This window comes from Drosophila mojavensis, unplaced genomic scaffold (assembly GCF_018153725.1).
Source record: "Drosophila mojavensis isolate 15081-1352.22 unplaced genomic scaffold, ASM1815372v1 contig_136, whole genome shotgun sequence".
Lineage (NCBI taxonomy): Eukaryota > Metazoa > Arthropoda > Insecta > Diptera > Drosophilidae > Drosophila > Drosophila mojavensis.
This window is the reverse complement of record NW_025318667.1, coordinates 6,218,243-6,237,500: the sequence shown is the minus strand read 5'-3', so window position 1 is coordinate 6,237,500 and position 19,258 is coordinate 6,218,243. Positions and strand designations below refer to the sequence as shown.

Sequence of the window (19,258 nt, the reverse complement as noted above, 5' to 3'; positions counted from 1 at the left end):
AGAGATATTAAACACTTGGAGTAGTAGAAGTAGAAATGGAACAGTATAAGAGCTTTGTGGAACATATGTATACATGGAAAGTATAGTAATTAGTGAGTATATTGCAACTGGAGCACAGTTAGAATATATAATGCAAAAAATATACATACATGGTATATTAGAGGTCGACTCATAACCTTATAAGGCTTCATTGGAAGAGTATAAGTAAAGTGTGCATATTGGAAATCCTATATTATAAGACTTTTAAGAAGAGTATATATTCTACATGTAGTAGTAGAAGCAAACGAATATACGACATTTAAAATCGTATAAAAAGTAAAGTAAAGACAGTTAGAGTTCATATCAGAAATAAGTATATAAGAAAACAAGTCACTGCTGAATTTAATAAGTAAACGTAGTATAAGACAGCAGTTGACTAAAAGAGAAACTCTCAGACATTCGATATAAGACACACACTCAAATATGCTGCTACTAAAATATTGCTGAAGTGCATATTAAAAACTTGTTCTGAATATCAATTTGTATAAGACTTTATTTGCTTTACCATCTGGGCTAGTTACCCTTTTGCATAGCTAGTCCAACCCTTTTCGAAACCGACTCTCAATTCAGGCTTCGTTTCGGGCGAGCAACTGGTTTCGACTTGAGCTTCAGCCTGAGAGTGAGACATTAATTGAAACGGGTTTGGCTGAGTCACGAAATATTAGAGTTTATTCTAATAGCCATTAGGCTGTATTAGGCAAAGTACACGTGTATGAGCTGTCTAATAAAAAGTTATAAGTCCACCGTGAGGTATAAGACAGGGTTTATGAGCTATGCTAGCTTAAAGCCAAATGAGCTTTAAGTTTTAATTCAGTTTTTGTTTTTGTTTTTGTTTTTTTCCCTCTCGGACATTTCATAACCAATTTCAACATAGGCTTCACTTGTTGCTGTTGTTGTTGTTGTTGTTGGAGCCAACAAAATGAATTGGTATGGATCGATCTTGGCCAGCCCACACGGCCTTTTCACGTCGCCGTCTTGTGGCAAAAAGTGTGGCCAGAAAATCGTAGCTCGTTGTTTGTTGTTCGCTTTGTGTTGTGTGTGGGCGATCGAGCTGGTCTGGCATGGGGCATACAAAACGATCGATCGAACGGGGCATAAAATATGTTAATAAGGCTTAAAGTTATACAAATCTTAAGATATACACACACACACACACACAAATAGCGGGAGAGAGAGCAAGAGAATCATGCAGAGTGAAAGGGAGAGTGGCAGAGAGGGGGGGAGGCAGAGACTTGCCCATCTGTTGTAATACAAAACCATAAACATGAATTTCTTCACAGATTTTGACAGCACTTTGCAAATGGAGCTGGAGTTGGCAACGGCAAAGGCAATCGGAGTTGCAGTTGGAGCTGGAGTTGGTAACTGGGAGCTGGGATCGGGGATCGGGGATCGGGGATCGGGGATCTGCCTTGACAGCTGGCAAGATGATTTCCAAGTTGTCTTGCGTGTCATTTCGGCTGGGGATCGTTAGCTCTTTCTCACTCTCTCACTCTCCCTCTCTCTCTCACTCGTTCTCTCTCTCTCTCTCTCTCTGCTCGCCTCTCCTGTCCGTCTTAATTTCCTGCTGCGCCCCGTTTGCTCGACTTTAGCTGTTCCTTCAGCTGCTACCGTTGTTGTTGCTGCTGTTGTTGCTGTTGTTGTTGCTGTTGTTGTTGTTGCTGCTGCTGCTGTTCTTTGCCACGTTTTGGCGCTCTCGTTGCGTCGGCAACATCTTCTTTTCTCCGTTTCGGGCCTCGCACGCTGCTTCTCCCCAGCACAAAATCAGTTAAGTTCAGGTGTTCAATTTACTGATTGAAATTCTCTCTGCTTCGATGTGGCCGGGCAACTTTCGTTCAGCAGCGTCCAGTTTCTTAACATTGTTGTTGTTGTCAACTTCGTTTTTTTATCTTCTTTTTTTTTTGGGTTTTTTTGTGATTTGTTGCTTGTTAAGAGCTTGGCTGTATTTGTTATTTTTTTGTTCTACCTCTTGCCACACATATGATTTTGTTTAATAATTTTATGCTTGAACGTTGTAGCTTGTCGAGGAATTATGTTAGAATTATGTTAATGATGAGCCCGCGTATCCGCTGGGGCTGATTGGGGCCTTGCGAGCCGGCTAATCGAGGGGCAGCAGCAGCAGCAGCAAAAAGGGCTGCCAAAGCGAACTGATTAAATGTCAAAACGATAAGCTGGCAAATGTTCAAGTCGCCCTTGGCCTGATCGATCCCCTGACCCAACCAACCTACCACTTACAAATGTGAGCACATATCGAGGGGCAGAGAGAGAGAGGGAGAGAGCGAGACAGAGACAGCTTGGGGTAGACTTTTTATCTCGCATTTCCTGCGTGCAGGACTAAAACTCAACTTTTGCTGACTTTGTAGATATGGGACTATCTTGAATGGACCACCCACAAGGACCCATCATCTCTCTCACTTGCTCTCTCTCTCTTTCTCTCTCTCACTCTGTCTCTCTGTCTGTCCGTATGAGCTAGGGACTGCGTGCCATTAATAGGCGATTTAAGTTTATTTTTTGCCCGTTGGCCCCAGCCTTTTATTGACACTGGCCCGAGTTGCCCTTGAAGCACTTTGCATGGCGCCTTCCGAGTGCTCCACACATTTGTATTGAATACGCTTCGGCCTCGTCCTCATCCCCATCCCCATGCCCATGCCCATGCCCATGCCCATGCCCATCCCCATCGTCATCCTCGTTTCCTCTATGGGCTCTCAGCCTCCGCTGTGGATTTGTTGGTTTTTCTTTCACTGCGGCCCCTTATGGCGCATAGGCACTGCCTTTTAGTTGATTCGTTCAGGCAAACAAACTGGCAACAAAGTGCAATACACACTCACACACACACACACACTCACACAGGCACACACTCACAAGGACACAGCCTCAAAGGGGATTGGACACACAAATTGATTTTAATTGTTAAGCATTCCCTTTTTTAATTGTCCTAATCTCAGTCAAACTCTGCCCTGGCCAATATCCGTTACCTTTGTATGTTGCCCCGCCCATCGCCCATCGCCCGCTGCCCCATGCCCACTTCACTTGCCCTGTGCCCCACTCTTTGCCATTGCCATTTGGCCATTTTCTCAGCAAATGTCCTTTAAGAAGGCCTTTTTTTGCGCTCTGAAGGGTTAACCGGTCCCAAAAGGCCAGAGCCATGCGTGTGTGTGTGTGTGTGAGTGTGTGCATGTACGTGTGTGTCAGTATGATTCAGTTTAGCTTACGGTACAGTTGACACTTTAACTGCTGGTTAATGTGCCAGTTAGGATTGAGCTTGATTTTCTGCTCTCTGTCTCACTCTCTCTCCCTCTCACTCGCTCTAAGCCAATGCAGCTCTCTCCCTCTCTGACTACATCAGCTATTTCTGTTGTTGAAATTGAGTTTAATTTCAGTATTCTTTGTTTCGCTACCCTCTGTGTTTCTCTCAGGCTCTCAATCTCTTCGTTTCTCTTTTTCTGTTTTTCTCATTCTCTTATTAGCTCTTCTTGTTCTCCTCTGTCTCTCTCTCTCTCTCTCACTCTCTCTATACAGATATAGACATATATTATTTATTTTAGTCTTCTCACCCTCTCTCTCTCTTTCTCTTTATCTCTATCTATATCTCTCTCTTTCCCTCTCTCTCTTTCTGTTTCTGTCTTATTTTTACCACGTTTTCCTTATATCCCTCGGCTTTGATTAGCCTCTCTGTCTTCCTCTCTCCCTCTTTCTCCCTCCATCTCTCTCTCTCTCTCTTTCTCTTTATCTCTATCTATATCTCTCTCTTTCCCTCTCTCTCTTTCTGTTTCTTTCTTATTTTTACCACGTTTTCCTTATATCCCTCGGCTTTGATTAGCCTCTCTGTCTTCCTCTCTCCCTCTTTCTCCCTCCATCTCTCTCTCTCTCTCTTTCTCTTTATCTCTATCTATATCTCTCTCTTTCTCTCTCTCTCTCTCTCTATTTCTGTTTCTGTCTTATTTTTACCACGTTTGCCCTATATCCCTCGGCTTTGATTAGTCTCTCTGCCTTCCTCTCTCTCTCTCGGTCTCCCTCTTCCACCCCATATCTCTCTCTCTCTCCCTCTCTCTTTCCTCTCACTCAGCATGCGACTTACCTTGCATAATGAAATAGACCTTTCCTTTTCCTTCTATCCAACTGAGCTACGCATCCTTTCTCCCATCGCCTCTACCTCTTGGAATTTCATAAAATCCGTCAACATCTCGCCTTCATTTCAAGCTGCTTTTCGGCACAAAAACTCTTCGGCTCGCATAATACAAGTAGAAAACAATTAGTCAGCTGCCGACAATAGCTAATTGTTTGGCTGGTCAAAAAGAAAGCTAGGCTGTGCTCTGGGTGGGGAGGGGCACATCAAAAGGTTCAATCGTTGCGCCCCCTGGGCCGAGACCTTATTGACATTTATCGGCGGTTGGGTGGGTGGCTTTGGCTTGGCTTGCCCCGTGTGCAGCTGCAAATGTGGCCTTAAATCTTGGCCAAGAAATTGGCATCGAAAGTGGCTCAAGTCAAGCGAACTGGCCTAGCTGAAAAGTTTGCCATGGCGGGCGTTCAATAAAACATTTCTCAAACTTATTTGCACCAGGTGGGCCTTTTATTGACTTATGTGTATGAGGGGCAGGTCGCTCGATTGGCCGTTGTCGTTGTCGTTGTCGTTGGCAATGAGGCCAAAACTGTAAATGACAAAAGTCTGAAAGCGAAGGAAGCTCAACATCCGCTGCAGCTTGCATCTAATAACTAAAAGATGATAATAATGCGAGCGAGGCGCGCGAACGGTGCGAGTAGAGCGACTCTACAAACTGGTTCGACCGGAGCGTCGAGCATAAAATAATTAGCATGGGGCCGTTGCTCGCTGCTCGCTGCTCGCTGCTCGTTGGGCGATGGGCGCTGAGTCGAGAGCGCTTACATTCATCACAAAAATAACTTCATTGAAGTGGACTGGAGGCTGGGTAGAGGCAGCAGCCTGAAGTCGGTGCTTGGCCGCAGCTGGACTTGGGGCTCGGGCGTTGCCGCAGCACCTGTTCCCCAATTGCAGCCAGCTATAAATATCGCAAAGATGTTTGGCATGCTGCGTAAAGGATGCTGTACGCATGCTGCAGCTGCAAACAACTTGTGGCCGGTGGCAGCCACTGGCCGGTCCGGTGTTTAGCAACAGCAACAGCAACAGCAACAGCAGCTGCTACTAAAGGAAGCCCATTGGCAGGGAAGTGACGCTGACAAAACAAGCTGACCGTACTCGCTCCTCCTGTCTGCCTCTTCGCTCTAGCCGCCTGCTGCCACACTGCGGCTGTGTAGCCCCTGTTCATCGATGCATCGATTGGCCGGCCACAGCCAGCCAGCTAGAGATTTATGTGTGATAAGCGTCGCCTGAAAAATAATTACTGTATCTGCAGCTAGCTGGGGGCAGCGCTTGGCCCATGCAGCTCGGCCAGCAAAAAATTGAAAACTGGAGCGGAAAGCGTTTGGAGCGGAAATGTTTTTGTTTGTCGAATGATTGGCATTTCGGTTAACGGCCGAGAGACCCCATGCCGTCGCCCCAAGTCCGTCAAAAGCCAGCAGCCAGGTAGATCGAGCAGCTACAGCAAGTTGGCTTCAAATCTAGCGAATCGAATATGTTTGAGCTCATAATAAATATTTAATTAGCCAAGTGGGATATGCGAGAAACAGATGATTTGATAGAAACTAAAATGAATATATATATATATGTATGTTTATATTGGAATAATAAATAAATATATATATAAAGAGAAAAAGAGAGAGAGAGAGAGAGAGAGAGGGAGATTTGTAGTGCTAGCCAGATTTGATGGCAATTCGAGTTTTCCACTCGGGCTGAAAGTGAAATCTCTGGCGATAAAGCAGCAGCAGGAAGAGGCAGAAGAAGAAGAAGAAGAAGCAGACAGCAGACAGCAGACAGCAACGACAAAAAATTGAATGTAGCAAACGGTGTGGGACTGGCGATAAACGAGCGTGTCTATAATCACTTTTAATTAGCGACCATCGTGTCGGTCTTTCGGGCAGCAGCAGCAGCAGCTGCCAGCAAATGGTTCCCAGTCATACACACACACACACACGCACACACACGCATGGCCCGAAAACTCAGTGCATGGCTCTAATTTCAAGTCATTTCCAGGCCTTTGGGGCGGCAGGGGAAGCTGCTGGTGGAGCGGTTCAGGGGTGTGGGGGTGGGGGGTGCTCTTAAGTCAAACGGAAGCAAACGCGGTAATCTTTTGCTTTGTGCGTTTTGGGCTGCTCTTTGGTTTTTATGGATTTCTTCTCCAGCTGCCGCTGCTGCTTCTTTCTGCTTTTACAGTGTCTCTTTTTTTATGCGCTGCTATAATTTCATGTCTGTGTGTGCGTGTGTGTGTGTGTGTGCTTAGCGCCAATTTCCTTATAAATGCAATAAAAACAAATAACAGCCGCGAACTACAAGAAAACAAAATTAGTTGAGAAGCAATAGACGCCAAGTGGCGGAAGTGAACTACTTACGACCAAAAAGAATATATATGAACACACACACACACACACACACACACAGAGACTAACTTACAAATGTAAACAGCAAAAAAAAAAAAAAAAAAAAAGTAAAAAAATGCGTGAGAAAATCCAAGCAGAGCTCGCAGCTGACTTGCGTACAGGTGAACGAGGGGGCAGCCAAGTTGGACGCTGATAGAGTTAGATATCAGCCAACATGATTGGCATCTCACTTTGGAGCACAAGTGGAGCCAAACTTGAAGCTTTTTTTTTTTTTTTTTTTTTTTTTTTTGTGCAGCTAGCAGTTCTTTTTCCACTAATCAGCGATTGCAGCGCACGCAACGCAGCTGATTGCTTAGATGTACATACATACACATACTATATATGTATGTATATATGAACATATATTATGGCCATGCTCATTTAGTAAATGCTTTTTTCCATTGAGCCCTCAATCGATACGAAAATCAATAAGAACCAAATCAACAGTCATCAACAGGGCTAGAACCATTACTGTCTCTCTCTCCCTCTCTCTCACTCTTTCTCTCTCTCTCTCACTCTCTCTTAATAAATATTCATTTCCAGTGTTAAGTAATTGTCTATAGTTTTTGACTGTGTCACAGGAGACTACGATGATTTTCCTGAATTAGAGCTCCTCAGCTGCGACTGGTTTCCATGCATTAAATATAAATTATAAATCAAATATTTAAAAAAATATATATATATATTAAAAAAAATCTATATGTATATCAAATATAAACTATAAATAAAATAAATAAAAAAATATATTAAAAAATAAATTTAAAAAATATAAATTTATAAATTATTATAGAATTGAAGAAAAGTATTGATTTGTTTATTCTAATAACATTTTAAACAATTTTTTATTATATTTTTATTTGTGTAGCATAATTTTAAGCAATTTTTTATTTATATTTATTTTTATTTATTAGTATAATTTTATTTACTTTTTCATTTATACATTTTTTTTTTATTTTAAATCTATTTCTATTGTCATATTCTTTTCATTCTATTGATTTTTTTATTGCATTCAATTCATTTAATTGCATTTAAATTTGTTCCTCTCGCTCATTCCCCATGGTGTATTTATTCACTAAATATACTTTTGTTACTACTATTATTTTTATTTTAATAAAGAGTTAATAAAGAGTTTGAATTTGTTATATTTTAATTTTAATTTTAACTAATTATTTTTTGTATAATTTTTTTTTTTGTATTATTTTTCTTTTATTCTAATTCTAAATGTATTATTTTTTATGAGTTTCTTTTATTTTACACATAACATCATCATATTATATTATTATTTTTACTTTAGTTATTTATTTGGTTTTTTTTTGTTTCTTTTTTTTTACATATTTTTTTAAAATGTTTTATTTATTTATTTTATTATTGACTACCAATTTTTATTTTAAATGCTTATTTTAATTTTTTTTTTTTTTTTTATCTTATTCGGTTTCATTTTCTTTTTCTTGTTCTTTGCTTCCACTTGATAAATAAGTTTATTCTTGCTGCACGTATACACTGTAATCATTTTCCCGCATAGAAGGGCAATTTTTCAACATTTTCCAGTGTTGTAAAAATGCTTAAAATATGTTGTGCACTTCGAATTCTATTATAGCGCTCAATATTCATTAAAATATATGATTTATTTGGCTCATGCATAAAACACCAAAGAGAGAGAGAGAGAGAGAGAGAGAGAGAGTGTGTGTGAGAGAGAGAGAGAGACAGAGCTGTGGACTGCTCTTTATTTTTACTTTTGCCCATTTGCTCGTCTAGCAAACCCTTTTTTTTTATTGTAGGCCGCATTTCATATTTCTCTGCTTCTCTCTCTCTCTCTCTCTCTATCTTCTTCTTCTTTTTTATATTTATGACGCGCGCACATTTTTAACATTTTACGAATTGCTGGGCTACATTTTTGCACATTCCCCGTTTATATGTTTCGGCGGTCGTAAACGTGCGGCGCCCAACCCAACTCAACCCATCCCAACCCATCCGAGCTCAGCGCAGCTCAGCCCGTACCAGACCAGGCCAGGCCAGACCGGAGCAGAGCAGCGTAAGCTCTGGCGCACTTGAGACTCCATAGAGTCGAGCTAATTTGAATGTTATTCGGCGCTTTCCTTTTGTTTTCTTTTTGCATTTTATGTCTTCTTGCTGTTGCTTTTGCTGTTGTTCTTAGTCGCACACGTTCTGGGCTGTCTGCGAGTAAACATAAATAAAATGATATAAAAACAAGTGAGAATGCTGCAGTCGGGCATTACCGACTGCTGAACGCTCATTCAGGGCCAAAAGGGTTGACAGATCGATTTGCCAGATTGCCACGCCTCCAATGGGCGTCATTTTGGTCTGTAAATCTGAGCATGTATACCGAATTTCAAGTGCTTAGCATTCACAATGGCTGACTTGCCACGCCCCTAGTGGGCGCATGGGCCTCGTTAGTTCGAGTACATTCCCGAGCATACGTTCCGCATTTCAAGTCTCTGGCTTGAAACATTGCACAAAACCAATATGCTCGTTTCACTTGCGTGAATGAGTATGCAAAATAAAATAATATAAAATAACACGCCCAGAAACATCAACAGTAAACAGTAAACAATAAACAATAAACGCTAAAATAATACACGACAAGAGAGCCGCAGGCTCTCGATAAATTCGCTTAGCCAGCTGAGGCAAAAAACAAAAATCGTTTCCTTTTATTTCAATTTTCGAACAAGTTGTTCATGTTCGACTTTACCTAACTGTAACTGTAGCTGTAGCTGTAGCTGTAGCTGTAGCTGTAACTGCCAGCTAGACAATGAAGCCAACTCACCCATTGCGTGTCTCCTTTGGTCTCCTTCCAGCCGTGCATGAGGACAATGGTCGGGCAGCAGGAGGCGCTGGCGGTGCTGTTGGCGCTGCTGTTGGCGGTGTGGAGTGCGCAGGCGACGCCATCGCTGTACACGAGCTATCAGAACCAGCGCTTCGCCATGGAGCCGCAGGACCAGACAGCTGTGGTCGGGGCGCGCGTCACGCTGCCCTGTCGCGTCGTCAACAAGCAGGGCACACTGCAGTGGACAAAGGATGACTTCGGTCTGGGCACGTCCCGGGATCTGAGTGGCTTCGAGCGGTATTCGATGGTCGGCAGCGATGAGGAGGGCGACTATTCGCTGGACATCTATCCGGTGATGCTGGACGACGACGCCCGATATCAATGCCAAGTGAGTCCCGGCCCAGAGGGCCAGCCGGCCATACGTTCCACATTCGCCGGGCTCACCGTGCTCGTGCCGCCGGAGGCGCCAAAAATTACGCAGGGCGATGTCATCTATGCCACCGAGGATCGCCGAGTCGAAATTGAGTGTGTGTCAATAGGCGGCAAGCCCGCAGCCGAGGTAAGCAACAACATCGTCCCCCCCCCACCCAGCAGCGACTCTACCAGGCAGCAGCCAAGCCGCAGCATGCTGAAAGTGCACGCACACACACACACACACACACACACACTATCCCAGTCGAAACTAATCAAACAAACAATGGATAGCAGTCAGACCGCGCCATGTCGAGGTTGGCTCTGTTACAGTAACTGCTGCCGGACGAATCGCTAACAGACTCGACTGACTGACTGGCACCCAAATTGAGCTAACACTAACCCACACAATGTTCTCTCCCTCTCTCTCTTTCTCTCGCTCTCGGGCACACTGCAGATTACATGGATTGATGGGCTGGGCAACGTACTAACGGATAACATCGAGTATACGGTCATACCGTTGCCCGATCTGCGTCGCTATACGGCCAAATCGCTGCTGCGCCTCACACCCAAAAAGGAGCACCACAACACGAATTTTACGTGCCAGGCACAGAACACGGCCGACCGCACCTATCGCTCAGCCAAAATACGTGTCGAGGTAAGCATCGTCGTCGTACCCGACGTCGCCCCCCCACCCGTCGCTCCCCCTTTAAAATTCCATTCAATTTCCAATGGCCCCAACCCCCAGCCCCTATGCAGGTCCCTAGACACCGACCCGTCGTGCTGTCAGTGCAGCAGAGCGACTGCAATTTCAGCATCAGCATCGGCATCAGTCCGGTGCGGTGAATGGGCCTCGGTCTTATCTCTGGGCCTAGCACAATGCGCTGACGCGTCACAGTCAACGCTTGAGCCAACTATCAATATTACGTGATGGCTGTGCTAGGCTGGCCTGGGCTCGGCTGGCCTGGGCTGGGCTGGGCTGGGCTGGGCTGGGCCCATGCTCCGGAAGTCCAGTCCATTCTGATTTTTTTTTTTTTTTTTTTTTTGGGAGGGGATTTTTTGGTTTTTTTGGTTTTTGTTTTTGTGAACGGGCTTCTGTGCTGGACACGGCCGGTGACAGTGATGGGCTAATTCATGGTGAAACATAAGGCATATGGTGCAGGGAATGCTGAAATCCTTAGTTAAGTGAAGGTATGCAATGGCTTACATAGCCCTCTGTCAGCTGTCAAACTCTCCACCCACTGTCACACACACACACACATACACAGACACAGAGAGAGAGCGCGCGTCTCACGTCCCTGTCAATGTCCCACACTGAGATTCCTGACATCAAATTGGGGCTCTGTCAGCTGACAAATTCATAAAGCGCTCTCGAAACTAATTATGAATGGTGCCTAATGAAATGTCCCAATGGAACGAGCACAGCTGGAGTTCGCCCAAGCGCGTATTCGATCTAATTAGAATGTAGGAATCGATGTAGAAGACGCACCACAATGCCTCCATGTCTGCGAGATCAAAGCATCTGTCAGTGAAAGAAAACCTAGTTCAGATTGCCTGCTTTGCTTCCGCACAGCAGCTGGATACTCCTGCAGAGCTCTGCGCTCGACCCTTGCCCAAGTCCCAAGCCTGAAGTCTTACGAATAATTTCCGATGTTAAATGCTCCCTCTTGTGGCTTTACTTAACAGGTGAAATATGCGCCCAAAGTCAAGGTGAATGTGATTGGATCGGGAAGTGGTAGCGCCATCAATGCTGTCGCTGGCTCTGCCGCTGGCGCCGTTCAGCGCATTGTGGAGCATGCACAGGTGCGACTCGAGTGCCGTGCCGATGCCAATCCAAGCGATGTCCGTTATCGCTGGTACATCAACGACGAGCCAATTATAGGCGGTCAAAAAACCGAGATGGTAAGTGCTCCAGCAGCCGTCAGATAGACGCCCTGCTCCACTCCGCCTCTACCGACTGCCGCCCCTGTTGCGCTGTTGCGCAATAGCAAAACGTGGCTGCTCGCCTGGCCACGTCCACATTCCAGCATCGGGCCGCATAATTAGAGCAACTTTGCTGCCGCTGCGATAAAAATGTTGTATAATGCTGGTGGGCCGAGCCGGGACGGGCCGAGCCGAGCTATTTTGTCATGGCAATTACAACTGGGGAGCTGACCAGACCCGGCCGAGAACCAGTTGCGGCGGCAGCCGGAAAGACATAACGTTCCCACAATTTGCCGTCATTCTTGGCAATCCGCAAACAGAATCTCAATCTCAATCTCAATCCCAAACTCAAACGCAATCACACAATCTCCATTGGCAGGTCATACGCAACGTGACGCGCAAGTTCCATGATGCCATTGTCAAGTGCGAGGTACAGAACTCAGTTGGCAAGAGCGAGGACAGCGAGACACTGGACATAAGCTGTAAGTTCATGCCTCCCACTCCACCATCCCCTTCTCCCCCATTCTCCGCCATGTGGCCCATGTGGTCCTCCCAGCAGCAGTCAGTGCTAACCCGACTGCTTTGTTCACCCCACACAGATGCGCCCAGCTTCAAGCAGCGTCCCCAGTCCATGGAGGCGGACGTCGGCAGCATTGTGTCGCTCAACTGCGAGGTGGACAGCAATCCGCCGCCGGAAATCGTTTGGATACAGCATCCCAGCGATCGGGTGGTGGGCACCAGCTCCAACCTGACCTTCAGCGTGAGCAACGAGACAGCCGGACGCTACTACTGCAAGGCGAATGTGCCCGGCTATGCGGAGATCTCGGCGGATGCCTATGTCTACCTGAAGGGCTCGCCGAGCATCAGCTCGCCGCGCTCCCAATACGGTCTGATCGGCGATACGGCACGCATCGAGTGCTTTGCCAGCAGTGTGCCGCGCGCTCGTCACGTCTCCTGGACCTTCAATGGGCAGGAGATCAGCTCTGAGTCCGGGCACGACTACTCCATACTGGTGGACGCCATGCCCGGCGGCGTGAAGAGCACGCTGATCATACGCGACAGTCAGACCCATCACTACGGCAAATACAACTGCACCGTGGTCAACGACTACGGCAACGACGTGGCCGAGATCCAACTGCAGCCGAAGAGTAAGTAGAACCAAGTCCAGAAGAGCACAGATCTATCCCTAGTAGTAGTAGATCGACAGTGATCCATGTGGTATGGACAGTCGAACGAATTGAGAACCCTGCCGATCCCTTAGACCCTGCCGATCCGTCTCCTGCCCTGACTAACCCATGTCCACTTTGCTTTGTTTGTCCCGCCGCAGAGAGCGTGTCCCTGCTGACGACCATCGTGGTTGGCATTTCGTCTGTGGCCGCCCTCATGCTGCTCACCTTCATCATGATCATCTACTTCAAGTGCAAGAAGCGCACCAAGCTGCCGCCAGCGGACGTCATCAGCGAGCATCAGATCACAAAGAACGGCGGCGTCAGCTGCAAAATGGAGCCCGGCGATCGCACCTCCAATTACAGCGACCTCAAGGTCGACATATCCGGCGGCTATGTGCCCTACGGCGACTACAGCACCCACTACAGCCCACCGCCTCAGTATTTGACCTCCTGCTCGACCAAGTCCAATGGCAGCTCCACCATACTGCAGAACAACCATCAGAATCAGCTGCAGCTGCAGCAGCAACAGCAGCATCATCACCACCACCAGCAGCAGCAGCAGCAACAACAACAGCAGCAGCAGCACCAACAGTCGGTAGTGCAAAGCCTTCCGATGACCTTCCTAACCAACAGCAGCGGCGGCAGTCTGACGGGCAGCATCATCGGAGCTCGGGAGATACGCCAGGAGAACGGTCTGCCCAGTCTGCAGTCGACGACAGCTTCGGTGGTTAGCTCCTCGCCGAATGGTAGCTGCAGCAACCAGAGCACAGCGACCACTACCCATGTGGTAGTGCCCAATTCCATGGCCCTCAGCGTTGATCCGCGCTACAGCGCCATCTATGGCAATCCCTATTTGCGTACATCGAACTCCTCCCTGCTGCCGCCACCAACGGCGGTCTAAGCCGGTGCTCCCATTGAAGGTCCCAGCACCGGCTGCTGCCCAAGCAACCACTCGCAAGACTGATCTCAAGGGCAGCGGGTGCTGGGACAGGAACCGGTACAGCAGCTACGACTGGGGTCGGGGCTATCCACGAAGGGTAAGTGTGGAGGATCCTTCAAACGTTTTTAGCAACCAAAAATTCGAATTGTAGACACTTAAGGAACTCAAGAACAGAGCTCACATGCCGCATCTGATTAGGCAGCGCATAGCTGGGCTTAAGCATTCGGCAGATGACTATACTAGAACTATATACATACATATATGTATATATACATATGTATATATATATGCATAACTAACTACAGACATACTTAGTATTCTACTCTAATTTGAAATCGATATATATATCGATAGGCATTCGATTCTTCTTCTTCAACATTTGTTTAACGCCTAACTTAGTCGAATGAATGTCAGATATTTAGCGTTACAAATACAATTTCTATCGCTAGTTTTAAGTTGACTGTGCGCCTAGAGGCCAGTTCTAAATAGTAGATATAGTACATACATATATCTATAGACTTAAATAGTTGATTGCGCATTTACAAGTCCTTAGAAACTGCTGTTAAGAAAAACGCCTTACAAAGATTATTTATTACACACAAATTCAAACAAATATTCACAAAAATTAAAAAATTACAAAAAAAAAAAAAAAAAAAAAACGTTTGATATATGATACAAATTTTTAAAGAAAATGAAAAAATACTTGCGTGCCTTTTGTTGTGCAAAAAAAAATTATAGAAAAAAAAAAAAAACAATATAAATCAAATATACATTTGCTTTGCTTAAAATGAAAAAAAGAAAAGAAAAGAAAATAAATAAATAAAATACATTTAAACTCTCTTCCAGTTGATATATCATATAACTATATTCCACATATCCCCCCAGTATACCACAAATATACATACATACATATTTCTTCAGCTCAAAACTAGGCAACAAAAATTTCGAGGCGCGCAATAAAAAAAAACTAGAAAACAAAATTATATTTAAGCTAGCATATGGAAGCGTTGATTGAGTGTGGCTTGCATTGCTTAAGAAAATTATGCCAAAGTACCTGATAGTATTTAAGATGTGCATTTTTTTTGTCGCTCTAGTATTTTAATGGTAGTTTTTAAGAGATTTTTTTTTTTTTTTTTTTTTTTTTTGTTAGAATTTAAGAATTGAAAAAATAAAAACAACAACAAAATGGAAGCTTAGCAGCTAAATACTCAAACCCTAAACAGACGCCTTTACTTATGACACGCCCACATTTAAAAAATAACATAAAAAAGTTAAGCAAAATAGAACAAAGAAAGAAATGGATTAAAATCGAAATGAAAACAGAGTTGAAACAAGTTTCGTAAGTTCAATTGTGTGCTAAGTGTACTCTTAAGTGTATAACGGTAATTAATCGATATATATCTATATAGAACTATACATATATATCCTAGCTGCAGTATGCCATTAACAGTTACATATATAATTAGTTTATAACTATTTAGTATAGTTTATATATACCTAACTTTTTTTTGTCTCTATTATAATGCATAGAATTAGGACAGCCTTTAGCTTTGTGTCGAGTTTTATATACTATATATATACGATTATATATACATGAATAAAATGAAAAAAAAAAAAAAATTATTATTTTGTTTGTTTTTTTTTTTTCTTAATTAATTAAGCGAATTGAACGAAAATGTTTTATGTATACAAAAACAAAAAAAAAAAAAAAAAAGGAAAACAAAAAGAAAACACAAATAAATTATATATATACAAATTATATTAAAGAAAATAAAATAAAAATTTATTGCAAAAAAAAAAAAAAGAGGAGGAAATTGTTTGAAAGAGTTGTTGGAAAATTGTTTTTCTTTGCATCTTAAACGCGACGCAAGTTCAAAGCGAAACTGGGCAACGTTTGCTCTGCCAGCTGCCAAAAAGTCAAATAAACAACAATTTTTAATTTGACCCACGCGCTGGCGGTGCGCCTGGTGGTTGGTTGGCTGATTGGGTGGTTGGGTGGTTGGGTGGTTGAGTGGTTGGGCTCGGCATTCAGCTTGGGCTTCGGATTGCCAACTGTCGCGTCACAAAACTGTCAGCTGTAAAAGCTAAAAATCAAACAAACAGCAGCGAAATTAAAAAGCAACGCACCACCAGGCCAGGCCAGACACATGTGTGTGTGGGTGTGTGTGTGTGTGTGTGTGTGTGTGTAGGGGGGCACATAACAATGGCATCATGCTGGATGCATGGCTGGAGTTGGGGCGGTGTGCTATGCCAGGGGTCGTCTGTGGGCCAAGTCAGTTTGCAGTGCAAACAAACGGCTCGCTAAGCCCGACTAAAAATGCTTAATGAGTGCGTAAGTAAGGGTCGCACACACACACACCCTCACACACAGAAAGATGGAGAGAGGGGGGGGGGGGGAGAGACGTGCTCCTGGTCTATGAGCCGCAAGAAAATTTTGCAGCACGACGCGCGTTAAACCAAATTAGTTGCTTTTGTCACAAACGACCCAACAGCCGCAATCTCCCCACCAGCTATCCGCTCCCCAACCAACCCCTCATCTTTTAGTGGGCGTGGCAAGTGGCCTGGCCGGAGCTATAACTATGCGCGCTCGACGTGCACTTAGTCGTCGGAAGTTGCAATTGCGGTTTACTGTGTTAATTGGCTTGACATTGTTGTGGCAACTATCGTGAGTTGCACTCGCACGCATCGTCACTCAATGAGTGTGTGTGTGTGTGTGCGTGTGTGTGTGTGTGTGTAAATCAGACCTGTGATATACGCCAGCAAGCCCATATGCTTACTACAGACTGAACCGCGGCATTTTATGTGCCTCAACCAAGCAACTATTGCCCCCGCTGTATACCCTGTAATAGGTGCGTATAGAGAGCATATTAGGCCCGCACTCGAATTGATGCAGTTGGAGTGTAGGCAGACAATCAGAGTTGGCTAACTGACTCATGATACTAAGGAATGTTATCGATTGTAGGAATGCTGCAAAGGTGGACTGAACTGAAATAAATCGATACAGCTACAGATAATCGATTATGATCAAGCATTTACATACCTGGGAATACATATATCGGCGTAGCCAAAGATGAACGATCAAGCATGTATATTGTTATATATCTGAGGATATATCGTTTCAGCCGCAATTAATCGACATACCTATATATGTCATATATATCGGCATAGCTAAACATGAATGATCAAGATGTATATTAATGTATGTCTGATGATTTATCGATTCAGCTACAAATAATCGATTATGGTCAAGCACGAATATAGATGACTATATACCTTAAATTATTGTCGATTCAGCTATAGATGAACGACCCAGCACTTAAATATATAGACGCACTACATGTCTGGGGATATGTCTTGGATTTATATCGATTCAGCTACAGATAATCAATTATCGATTATGATAGTTCTATATGCAAGCATATATATACATATATATATGCATCTAACTGTATATTTTATCTTAGTATATATCGAAGAAGTTATCGATGATCGATTATAATCAAGCACTTGTATAGACGAGGATGTATCGACTTATGATCAAGCAGCTATATAGTTGCATATATGTATACCTGAGCATATATCGATTGCGGCCTATTGAATTTTATTAAGCATTTATGAGGATTCATAAGCATATCTAAGGATATTTTGATTTCGATACAAGTAATCGATAATCAATTATGATTGCTCATCTTTTGCTAAATCATCAATATATACATATATGCATATACAATAGATGCATATATAACTGAGGATATATCGATATCGCTATAGATGAACAATCAAACAATACATATATATCTGGGGATATATCGATCGAACTAGAGATAATCGATTATGACTAAGGATTTGTTTAAGCATGCGTTTATACCTGTGGATAAAATCGATTCAACTACACCGAGCATATACAGAGATAGATATGCATATGTGAGAATATTTCGATTCAGCTACATATCTGAGGATATATCGCCCATGATCAAGTATTCATATAGAGGCATACGCATATTTGAGGGTACTTCTAGATGTACTAGATGCATAGATGTACATATATCTCAGCATATATCGATTCATCTACTCAAGAACAATCAAGCATTTAGAGAGATGCATACATATTATATAGTATACCCCATATGATCAGCCACGCCTCCTATTGCCCCCAAGGTAGCTAGCTGCTCTTATCTATCATTATTAAGCTGTTCCTGCAGCAGCGTATTTATCAAGTTAGCCAAGTTAATACAGCGCGCCAAGTTAATATTTGTTTTACTTGGAGTTTCAGTTCTTTCATTTTTTTTTCGCTTTTCCCTTTTTTTTTGTTTTTTTTTTTTTTTTTTTGGTGGCTTTGCTCACGTCTCGCTCTCAAAGTTCCGAGTTAATCACCCGCCCCGTGTGGTGGCACGGCGCCATTTTGTAAACAATTGTTGGCTGCAGCGCGTGCATCTGGAGCTGGCCTGACGCACGTCATCGCCAGCAGACAGCAACAGAAGAAGAAGAAGAAGCAGCAGCAGAAAGGAGAGGCAAGCAGAGAAAGTAAAGTAAAAAGCAAAAGGAAAAAGGAAAAAGGAAAAAAAAAACAACGACAACAACGGACACAAGTTGCACGAAGAGTTACGATTTCATTAACATGAGATATGGCAAGTGGTTTGCTGCCACACTCTCCCTCTCCCTCTCTCTCTCTCTCTCCCTCTCTCTCTCTCTCTCTCTCTCTCTGGAGTGTGGGTTGATTGGGGTCAGCTGCGAGTCGCATTGGGCTGTTTTATGGCTCAAGTGGCTGTGTAGCCGTTGTCGCAGTGCGTTGCGCTGTTAATTGTTAACGCAATAGTGTAGCGGGGCAGTCCAAGGGATGCGACGGCCATGCCCACCCCAGTCAACCCCTAGACTCCCTCCCCCCGCGGTCCGCCCTCATGTGTGTGTTTGAGCGACTTTGTCCATGTGATTAGGAAATGTTTTGTTTTTCACTAAGCACTAAAAATGAAATGGGCGAAACGTTACACACACACACACACACACACACACACACACACACACACACACACACACACACACACACACATGACCGCATTGGATGAATGGGTAGCGCACTGGGACGTTTGCACAGCCGAAACTTTTGCTCCTGCTCTCTCCCTCCCTCTCTCTCTCTCTCTCCTTTGTGATGTTGCTTAATGTTCTAGCGACCCGCTCTGTATAATTGCTCGAGTGTGCGTGCATGTGTGTGTGTGTGTGTGTGGCTCATATTTGAGGCAGGCGAGTTGAATTTCTTGAATTAATAAAATGTCTTCATTATTTAAATTGCACGCACGACCACAGGCGTAACCCACCCGAATGTGGTGCTCAAACAAACCCACCAACATATGTACACCACACACACACACACACACCACACACACACGCACTCGCACACACGCACGCACTCACACACTCTCATGCCTGGTCGTTTGCCGTTGTTGGTGTGGCCAAGTTAATTAGCAGCTGGGGAATTGTGAAATATATTAATATTGTACACTTTGGTAG

The 19,258-nt window shown here is 44.0% G+C and overlaps 1 protein-coding gene across 1 annotated transcript in view; it reads left to right on the top strand.

Annotated features, from left to right (window-relative positions):
• Positions 1-14,412, top strand: part of LOC6586061 (irregular chiasm C-roughest protein) — a 29,791-nt gene extending 15,379 nt beyond the window's left edge. The window contains exons 3-8 of the mRNA XM_002011648.4: positions 9,342-9,869; positions 10,179-10,379; positions 11,408-11,623; positions 12,024-12,126; positions 12,244-12,792; positions 12,972-14,412. Coding sequence (XP_002011684.2) covers positions 9,342-9,869; positions 10,179-10,379; positions 11,408-11,623; positions 12,024-12,126; positions 12,244-12,792; positions 12,972-13,714 — 2,340 coding nt within the window. The 3' untranslated portion in view covers positions 13,715-14,412. The remainder of the gene's footprint in view (positions 1-9,341; positions 9,870-10,178; positions 10,380-11,407; positions 11,624-12,023; positions 12,127-12,243; positions 12,793-12,971) is intronic.
• Positions 14,413-19,258: the final 4,846 nt, after the last annotated feature.